This window comes from Geospiza fortis, unplaced genomic scaffold (genome assembly GCF_000277835.1).
Source record: "Geospiza fortis unplaced genomic scaffold, GeoFor_1.0 scaffold650, whole genome shotgun sequence".
NCBI classification, from domain to species: Eukaryota; Metazoa; Chordata; class Aves; order Passeriformes; family Thraupidae; genus Geospiza; species Geospiza fortis.
Window position 1 is genome coordinate 406,074 of NW_005054598.1, and position 10,042 is coordinate 416,115.

The 10,042-nt window shown below is 40.3% G+C and overlaps 1 protein-coding gene across 2 annotated transcripts in view; it reads left to right on the forward strand.

Moving 5' to 3' along the window:
- GLT8D2 (glycosyltransferase 8 domain containing 2) overlaps window positions 1-10,042 on the forward strand; it is a 26,470-nt gene that overhangs the window by 6,782 nt on the left and 9,646 nt on the right. For both annotated transcript variants that reach the window (XM_031064506.1, XM_005430082.2), the window contains 3 exons: window positions 1,464-1,632; window positions 3,291-3,408; window positions 4,782-4,866. In XM_031064506.1, the coding sequence (XP_030920366.1) occupies window positions 1,464-1,632; window positions 3,291-3,408; window positions 4,782-4,866 (372 nt within the window). The remainder of the gene's footprint in view (window positions 1-1,463; window positions 1,633-3,290; window positions 3,409-4,781; window positions 4,867-10,042) is intronic.

Genomic DNA, 10,042 nt, shown 5'->3' on the forward strand with positions numbered 1-10,042 from the left:
ACATAAACAATAAGTTATCGGCTGCTGTAGAAGGTGGCAGGTCTGCCTAGACTGGCCCAGTTTAGATGTTTGAAGTTGGTAGCCAATGCAGGATGGAGCTCTCTTGGAGACAGTCTGAGAGAGCGAAGTTTGTTATCATTCTTTACTTTTCTTAGCTTAGCTTTAGCAGCTTCTGGAAACTCTCCTTTCTTTTTCTTTTTAGTATAGTATAGTATAGTATATGTATATATCATAAAATAATAAATCAAGCCTTCTGATCATAGAGCCCATCTCGTCTCTTCCTTCACCCCAAGACCCTTGTGACAACCGTCAACACTCATGTCTTAACTTGAACAGCACTTTTCACCTTACTGAATGTCCTGCAGTAGATGAACTACTCACACTGTTGCTTATAGTCTGTGATGAAAAGCATTTTGCTTCTGAATTACTTGAATAAAATTATAGGAGATTGATATTGATGACTAAGAGTTGTAATTCTGATTAGGTTTTTATCCAGATGTCACTGATGTAAATGGATGCTGGAGTATATCCTTACTTGAGCTGAACAGATTGGAGTTGTCAAGTGGTAATAAACTTTGATCATGACCTGCCTCCTTGGGAATGTTCTTGGCTTGATTATTCATTTCAGATAGGCCATAAAATCTTCATATTTACAGCAGAAGTTTTAGCTGAAATTTTTATAGTGACAGAAACCTGCTAGGTTAATTAGGTTGGACTAGTATTAAATGTAGTAAGCTATTTATATAGTATCTATATAAAGAGCTGACTCACTGCTGCCAAGGTAAACAAACTCTATCTTGATATAAATCATTTATTTTCAATGTATTTTTGTTGGGGTTGTTATGACTGTAATTGTTATGTTTTAACCAGTACAGTTATATCTGTTTTAGTTCTGTAAGTTAATCAGTGCTAATCAAGGATATAAATCTTTAGCAGGAATGTGACCTGATTCAGTGTAGTTTAGGGTTTTTTCCCTTATATCACTAGCAACTTCCTGCTGGTATAAATTTTTGCACTCCTCCTTTCAAGCCATCTTGCCAAAGAAGTGGAGCTCATGCAATTGAACTGTCTTTTTGACTTACCTCCTTCCTTTGATAATTTTGGAACCTATTGTTCAATTTGCACTAAATATAACTGGGAAGTAGAAGTCTCAAAGGTATTCAAACCTCTCCAGATTACATTTGAATAAGCAGCTACATAAGACAGGCTAAATTGTGCCCCTGCTGAGTAGAAGATTCTGAGAACTCTCTTATTTATTCTATTTGGAGGCATCCAACAGTCCAGTCAACCTGCAAGTAGTTCTGGATTAGCAACAGCTCAAGCTGTGTGCCTTGCGAGATGGGAATGTGTGTAGGATGTGGTAAGGAAAAATGGAGTGGTGATAGAATGATTCCACTGCTTATGGTAGTACTTACTCATTTTTGTGACCCAGATCTGATGTAAAATGGGTTTGTTTCTTGTAGTGGATTTGGAGAACCCTGAAGAAATGGAGGAAGAAATCCCAGTGGTGATCTGTGCTGCTGCGGGCAGGATGGGTGCAGCTGTAGCAGCAATCAGCAGCATCTACAGCAACACAGAGGCCAATGTTTTATTCTACATCATTGGGCTGAAGACAACCATCCCACACATTCGGTACACACCAGCCTTGCTTTGTTTTGGGCTGTAGTTAGAGCCATGTTGTTGTTCCTCCTAGCACAGGCATAACCACTTTTGGACTTCAGAGGACTTTTCAGGGAAATCTAGTAGTATTGGGAGCAATCCCCAGGATTCTGTATGTGATGGAAAAAGGACCACTTTGTCCTCCACAAGGCACTGACTCATGCAAAGAGGTGTGAAATAACCAGACCATGCCATGCCTGTTCTTACATTTTGATAGTTAGGCTGCAGAAGAATCTGTAATGAGGTAAGGATACACTGCCGGCTTGTCACAATCCCACTTTGTGCCACTGCACTTACCTCTCTTCTGGTGCTGAGTCTTCATCTTCAGAGTAGAAAAAACTTGCTGTTTAAAGCTAATTTCTATTGGTGATGTATTAAAGTTCTAAAAAGAGGCCCAAATGTGATTACTTTCTTTCCATTTCACCTCGTTCCTTAATTTCTCATGTCATTTCCTATAATGAAATAAGAATTCTTCATTTCATGACTGGAAATGAAATCTCAGTATTTCAATGAATATTCATCTCATTAAATTTCAGTTCATTTCACAGCACTTCATTCCATTCAATTTAATTGTTTTAGCTTAATTTCAGAATTTTCTTCTTCTCAATTTTACTGCAGTATATTTTCCTTTCCTTTCTATCCTTTTTGCTTTAATCCATCTTTTCTCATTTTATTTCCCTTCCTGAAATGAAAATTCCATGTTTCATGAAAGGAAATGAAATCTCAATATTTTAATGAATATAATTTCTTGAAGTTTCATCTCATTTCAATGCACTTCATTCTATTCCCTTTCACTTGTTTCACTTCATTACATAGTTTTCTTCTTTTTTAATTTCATTATATTTCATGTCTCTTCATTTCACTTCATTCCTTGATTTGTTATTTGTTTTCCTTCATGAATGAGAATTCTTCATTTCATAAAAGGAAATTATATCCTGACATTTCAATAAATGTAATTTCATGAAGTTTCAGTTCATTTTGTTTCAGTGTTCAAATTTGCAAACATTGTCTTGAAGAGGACCAAGTTATGAATGCAAACTAAAACATTTCTTAGCAGTTCTCACCTCTGGCTACTTCACTTCTGTAGCCTTTGTACCTGCAATTTGTGTCAGGAGAGAAAATAAACAGTGGTGATAAAAAATCTGACAAAAAGTTGAAAAGAAAATTAGTTTAGTCTAAAGAAAACATAATTAGGAGGTGATGTAGAAGTCATCTGGAAGAACATAAAGCTGTGAAAGGGTGAAGACTAACCTCAGCTTCAAAAGCACTGTAGATAGGGTAAGAAATTATAATCTTTAATTATAGCAAAAAAGCTTAAAAGAATATAGTTTATTGGAAGTAATGGGGAACGATTAGTTGTTTGGGCTACATATGGAGTCTCTGGTTTGGGTAGTGGTATGGGGTGTTTGTTTTATTGAGGTTTTGTGGGGATTTTTTGTATTTTAAGAACAAGTTTAACAAAGGACTATGTGCAATAGCTGTAGACATAAGGGATTCTGTCTTGGGACAGAATAGATCAAGTGAGATTTTAAGGTCTCTTATTATTCTCCTAAGTGTCTGTGAATTTCATGCTGGAAGTACTTGACATGTACTTGATATTTCTTTTATTACTTATTTTCTTTCCATCACAGAAAATGGATTGAAAATTCTAAACTGAAAGAAATAAAATTTAAGGTTGTGGAATTCAATCCTATGGTACTAAAAGGAAAAATCAGACAAGATGCATCACGTCCTGAGCTACTGCAGCCTGTGAGTCAATGAACACCACGTAATAAATTATTGAGGTTTTTAATACTTATTATGGGCTTAAAAATGTCCTAGATCTGTTCCATTTCATGGAGGAGGTGTGCATATATGTCTCTTCCAATGCCAGAGCCAATGACTATGAGATGAAATTAGTCAGAGTGACAGCATAAACAGGAGATGTTGCATACTTTTCATGCAATGAGTACTGCATCTCTAGAATTCCTTGCTGAAAGGTCTTGTGGATGTAAAAATGTACAGGGGTTCAGTTAGGATCGAAGTTCATATTTAGATCACATCTAGATCAGAAAATCCCTTGAGCTGAAAATAGTTGAAAGCTAGGAGAATACATGGAGCAACTGTTCTGCATGCTTGCTCTATTTTTATTTTTCACTGAGCATTCAGTTAGGACCACTCTGAAGGCAGGGGCTGGGTAAAATTATCTGAATTCTTATGGTTGTTTTTACATTCTCAGTCCCCTTTCCCTCTGCTCTGTTCTTCATTGCTGTTGTAGAAGTTATCCCATGTCTGTGTCACTAGTCAAATAATTCCTTTAGAGTGGATTGATGGTACTATTACATTTTTAAATGTTTGGTGTGATGTATGCTGTAAAAATGCACTAGGAAGAGCATTGGCAGCAGGTCCAGAAAGGTGCCTTCCACTCTGCTCTGCACTGGTGAGGCTGCATCTGAAAGTGCCGTGCCCAGTTCTGAGTCCGCCAGTATAAGAAAGATATGGGCTTACTGGGGCGAGTCTGACAGGGGCTACAAAGATGATTAAGAGGCTGAAGCATCTTTTATATGGGAGGCTGAAAGAGTTGAGGCTGTTTCAGTCCGGAGAAGACAAGATTCAGGAGGGTCTTATCAATGCATGTAAATACTTGAGGGGAGCAACAAGAGACAATAGGCACAAATAACATGAAATTCCCTCTGAGCTAAAGAAAAGGCTTTTTAAAGCATGAGTTTAAAAGTCTCATGTTGCCCAGAGAGACTGTTGGGTCTCCATCTGTGGACATATTCAGAACCCAACTGGGTATGGTCCCTGTCAGCCTGCTTGAGTGGGCTCTGCTGCGGCTGAGCCCACTCAAGGGGGTTGAACAAGAGGATCTCAAAAGGCCCCTTGCAGCCTAAAGGATTCTGTGAGGAAGCAACATATTTAAGTTGCATGGTTAGGGCCATAGTGGATAAGTAGTAACAGCAATAATAGTAATAATAGCAGATTTGAGATAGCAATAAAGCTATGGGGGAAGAAGCAAATGGTCGCTGATTAGTGCTCAATAAAGAGAGAAATTCCAACTGACTTAATAGAGACAGAAGCCTGAGACTGCTGTGATAAACAGCTTTACCATTTAGTCTTTACCTTTTCTTTCTCTTTAATAGCTGAACTTTGTTCGATTTTATCTTCCTTCGCTTATCCAGAAGCATGAGAAAGTAATATATTTGGATGATGATGTCATTGTTCAAGGTAAGCTGTTAAAAACCAGTTTCTAACAGAATTAAAATCCAAGTTATTGCAGCTTTTACAGCCATTTGGAATTATGAGATAGAAACTGAGGTAGCTGCTAGGAGTGTTGGGGAAACTACAAATAATCTTCTTGTTTAAATGAAAGTTGGAGGAAGAACTTACCTGCATATATTGTGAATAATTTTGATCAAAATTGTATGTGAGTTTCATTTTAATTGATTCTGGTCAATTGCTAAAAGATACCATAGATTTCACTCAGAAGCTGCAATGTCTATTAAGTGTGTGACATGCATTTCCTTCTGATATTTAAATTCCCACAAATGCTACCAATTCCTTATCCAGAATTAGTGTTCTTGAGAGCAAGAGAAATTTAGTCAAAAAAGTGGATGGAAGCTTCAAACACTCAAAATATGGTTTTGAGCATCTTCAGCTCAGAATGTAAAGCAATTTGCAGAATCACAAAGATTTCAGACTTCCTAGTCAAATAGGAGCACTTAGAAGGCATTCAAATCCTGAAAAAATATTTTATTTTTTTCTTATCATCTAAGTGATCTCTTTTGATCTCTTTTTAAAGATTAATTTCCTGTGAGTTTTTTTTGTTCTGTTTCCAAGTCGTTGGGGTTTTTTCTCTGTAGAGCTGTTGTCTTCATATTTGTTTTATCATATTTTCTTGTTACTTTAAAGCACTTTTTAACCAGAGTGTTGTGCTTTAACCCTGGTGGGCAACTCAGCAAAATTTCCTTTGGAAGGAATGAGTATAACTACAATAAATTTTTGGGCCTTTATTAGTCTTTGCTGTAAGAACACTAAGACCAGTGAATTTGCACATGACAAAAGTATAATTCTCCACTGCTTTTCTGCACCTTTTTATAGTTTTGTCTCTCTAGAGGCAGATTTCAGACATCCTGCACTTAAAGGGGTCACTATTTGCTGCTTTGTAAAAGACAACTAATCTGTTCTGTCTCATTTTAATTTGCCATAGACTTCCTATCACAGTTCTCCAATACAGGTGTTTCCAGTGGCAGTCTCTGCTTTTTTTTTTGTTTTGTTGTTCTGTCTGTCATCAATGGGCAGCAGCAATATTTAACTCTTTGAAAGGTGCTAGGTCTTCATTTAGACTCCAATTTCAGGAGCAGCTCAAACTGAGCCTGCCACTCCCCTGTCACCACTCCCTGCACTTGTGTTCACCAGCACAGGGCTCTCCCCTTCCCTGGGGGTGTCAGCTGATGATAATTGTGGAGCTGCAGGACGAAGGTGTAGTTTCACATCAAACCTCATGGTGGGCTGCTGCTGACCAAGTGGCCGTTCCTGTCCCCAGACAGCTCCTTTTATGTGTGTAAGCTGCAGTTGTGCAGCTGCAGAAGCAGCTGATTCAGCTGTTTGACCTGGCAGAAGACCAGCAGTACAAAAAGTGAAAGAGATAAAAGCAAAAGTAAAACTGGAAGCTGTAAGGGGTTGGGATGCAGGCTCACTTGATTGCTGTGGGAGTGTTCGGCTTCCCACCTGCCTTGAAACTATCCTGGCATATCTTGGGTACCTGACAGTCATGTTAGGAATATGAACCAGGCCAAACTTTCTCCGGAGAAAGAGGTTCTCATTTATTAAAATAGCTACAAGGAACGGAGTACCCAGGATAAGCCCAGGCACCCACACAGCGAGCCAAAAACCAAAACAGTGCGCTAACCCCAAGTGCACTGGGTTCTTCCCAAAAACAAACCAGTATCCAAAAAGAAGAACCCCCAACCCGATCGAATTTCCTCCATTTATAGCCCCCTTTGGGTCCAGGATTGGTCCATTTTGGATCCGCATGATGATTGGTCCATTTCCAGGCTTCTCATTGGTCTTTAACGCCATTCATTCTGGACCAATCCTTTCTGCAGGGCTTCGAATGTTTGGTCTGGTCTTCCGTCCAATCCCTCTTTGACCTCGCCTTGCCCCGCCAGACCACTGTTCCACCAAATCCTGGACTCTTCTCCTAGCACATTCTAATAAGCCCCCCCGTTTAACATAATACAATTAATATAACATAATTAATACAATATAATTGAACTATATACCCTAATTTAACTTAACTTTTACCTATAACAGTGCATGTTAAGCTTCTTTGCATACAAGATTTAGTTTTGGACAGGAGAAAAATCAAGGCTAGCTGGGATCAAGACAAGAGTGCTAATGATTTATTCAATTAGGGAAAGCAGATGGGTTTGTTTGCCTCTCTGATATGTTTTGTGTTTTATTGACAACTTTTAAGTGGTAAGAAGATGTGCAGGCATGCTTTGGCTCCTGCAGATTGTAGCTGACCAGCAGCAACTCCTACTGTGTTCATGCAGGTGTGAGGGAGGTGGGAGCTGCCTTCTGCAGGCTTTAGTCTGTCCTTGAGTGTAGAGATGTCCTTAGCAGAACAAAATCCATATCACTGATTGTGGCTTTCCTACAGTCAATCTGTTTGGAATAAAAATCTATTTGATACAATAGTTTATATTTTTAAAGAGAGCTTTCAGCAGACTATTGCCTTAATAGCAGTCAATAATGCCCACTTGTCGCTAAAACCCCTCAAACAGCATGTTGCTTCTCCTCTTCTTCATTCCCAGGGACCCTGGTGGGGAGCAGTTATGATTTTGCCAACTCCTGGGCTTTGCACAGTGAAAACAAGCACTGCAAGAGAGTGCAGACTCCGAGCAACACCTGCAACATTTCATCTGATATGGCAGAGAAGGTTGGTGCTGCAAGATGGCATTCTGGTTTCAGTCCTCCCCTACCTGAAAGGCAATTTTCCTGCCCTTTGGCAGAAGAACAGAAATCACAGAATATTCTGCTTTGGAAGAGACCCACAAAGATCACTGAGTCCAACTCCTGGCCCTGCACAGGACAGTCCCAAAATCCCACCCTGTGCCTGAGAGCATTGTCCAAATGCTCCTGGAGCTCTGGCAGCCTTGGGGCTGTGACCATTCCCTGGAGAGCCTGTTCAGTGCCCCACCACCCTCTGGGGGAAGAACCTTTTCTGATATCCAACCTAAACCTGTTATCTATCTAATCTATCTACCTACCTACCTACCTACCTATAACCACCTTCCCCTTCCTCCCACCCCAAACATTAAATAGACAAACAAAGAAAACATCAGCTTGTTTGAGGCTGAAGTGTGAATTACTGACAAAGAAATGATGATATTGCTTGGGAAAGGTGTGTTTCAGTGATTCCTGCAGAATGATGAATTAGTTAATTCCCTTTCTGGTTGTGCCAGCAAGGAAACATCAGTTCTGAAGCCTCTGTGGACACTACCTCCCCCAATGGTATTTGTGAATTTGTTGCAGTTTATATACTTGGGAGTCAGCAGAGGAGGGAGATGCTCCAGCCAGGCTGTTTTTGACAGAGGAGATGTTTTCTGTTCGTGTTCCAAAAGCTCTGTGGCACCAGGCTATTTCCCTTCCCAGGAGGAAGTTCTTTCAGCTATGTGTATAGATAGTAGTGCTGATTTAGTGAAGAAACACAGAATTGTTTGCCTTGGCCAACTCTGTGACTCCCTTTGCTGCATCAACCTTTTTCTTCTTGTCTTTTATAAGTACAAAGATGCTTCTTGTTTCCCTTAGACAGGGTGTGGATGCAGGCAGATGGTCACCAGCTCAGGGAAGAAGGTACCTTCGAATATTTACTGAATATTATGACTGTTGTGGTAAATTGAGCCTTCATCCCTTGAGGGATTACAACTGACTCCATGTACAAACAAAAATTTACAAACAAAGATTTACAAACTTTGTTGTAAATCAGAATGATTTCCTGGGTGCTAGGTTTGGATTTATACCAGAGTAATTGAGGCTGAAATGTAGTGAGTTTCTCACTATTCAATTCCTGCAGACAGGTATTTGCTAAACTAGACACAAACAGCTTCTCAAGTGTAGTAGCACTTCCTGGAATATATCTGCTCTCCAGCTAACCTGGGTGCTGGTTTCCTAGCTACCTGCAAAAGGCTAACTAAGAGCTGGACAAGTTGCAAAGTTCTGACTCTTTATACTTCCATTAAGCTTTTGGATGGGGATGCTTCAGATGTGTTGTGAAATTCAGTGAAGGATGCTTGTGCTCCTCAGCACTTAAGCCTCACTACCTACAAAACTGGCTGAGGAATTATGGCAGTGATTTCAGGTTGGAAATCTCCAGCTGATGTTTCTTGCTTGGGCAGAGATGGTGTGTGGGGAGTGTGAACAATTGGGATTGTTCAGCCTGGAGAAGAGAAGGCTTTGGGGTCGCCTCATTGTGGCCTTCCAGTGCCTGAAGGGAACCTACAGGAAAGATGGAAAGAGACTCTTGACAAGGGCCTGGAGTGACAGGATGAAGGGGAATGGCTTCACACTGACAGAGAGCAGATTTAGATTGGATACCAGGAAGAAATTCTTCCCTGTGAGGATTGGGAGGCCCTGGCACAGGTTTCTCAGAGCAGCTAGAGCTGCTCCATCCTTGGCAGGTTGGATGGGACTCTGAGCAACCTGGAATAGTGGAAGTTGTCCCTGCCCATGGCAGGGGTGTGGAGTTATGTGATCTTTAAGGTCCCTTCCAACCCAAACCATTTTATGATTCTTTAAACCTGGTTACAGCTCTAGAGAAAGGGTAGTTCTTGTGACTGGTTGTGGTCCCTGGAATTTAATCTGTTCAGGCAAGTTTAGAAAGTGTCAACATTGCAGCTGAGGCTGGGGAGTGGCATGCAGGGTGAAATCCAGTCTGTTGGGTCAAGTACAACTAATTTGGATTTTATACAGATGCTGTTAAATATTGATGCTTTGTTGATAAAGTTTTCTTTCCCACAAACTGAATGAAATTATATTCTCTCTCATGTGAATCCATAAGCTCACAGTATTAAACACTGCCTTAATTTATTCATTGTGCAAGAATAAACACAGCACTATTAACAGAAGGCCAGCCAAACAAGTGCCTGCTGAAGAATGTAGGGCTTTTTAATAGTGTGCTTTGTTTGCTTGCCTCAGCTTCAGGAATGTAAATCTCCTTGGTCTCCCTCCCTGCCAGGCAGTCAGCTGTTAGGTGAGGGAAACAAAAGCTCTGCTTCAAGGCACTCCTCCCACCCCAGTGCCCCCACACTGGGTGGGTCTGTGGTTTTCTTTACCCTCTCTGTTTCCCCCCTCCCTGGCCAATAGCATCCTTGGAGAGATGGCTTCTGGCTTCTTTCTG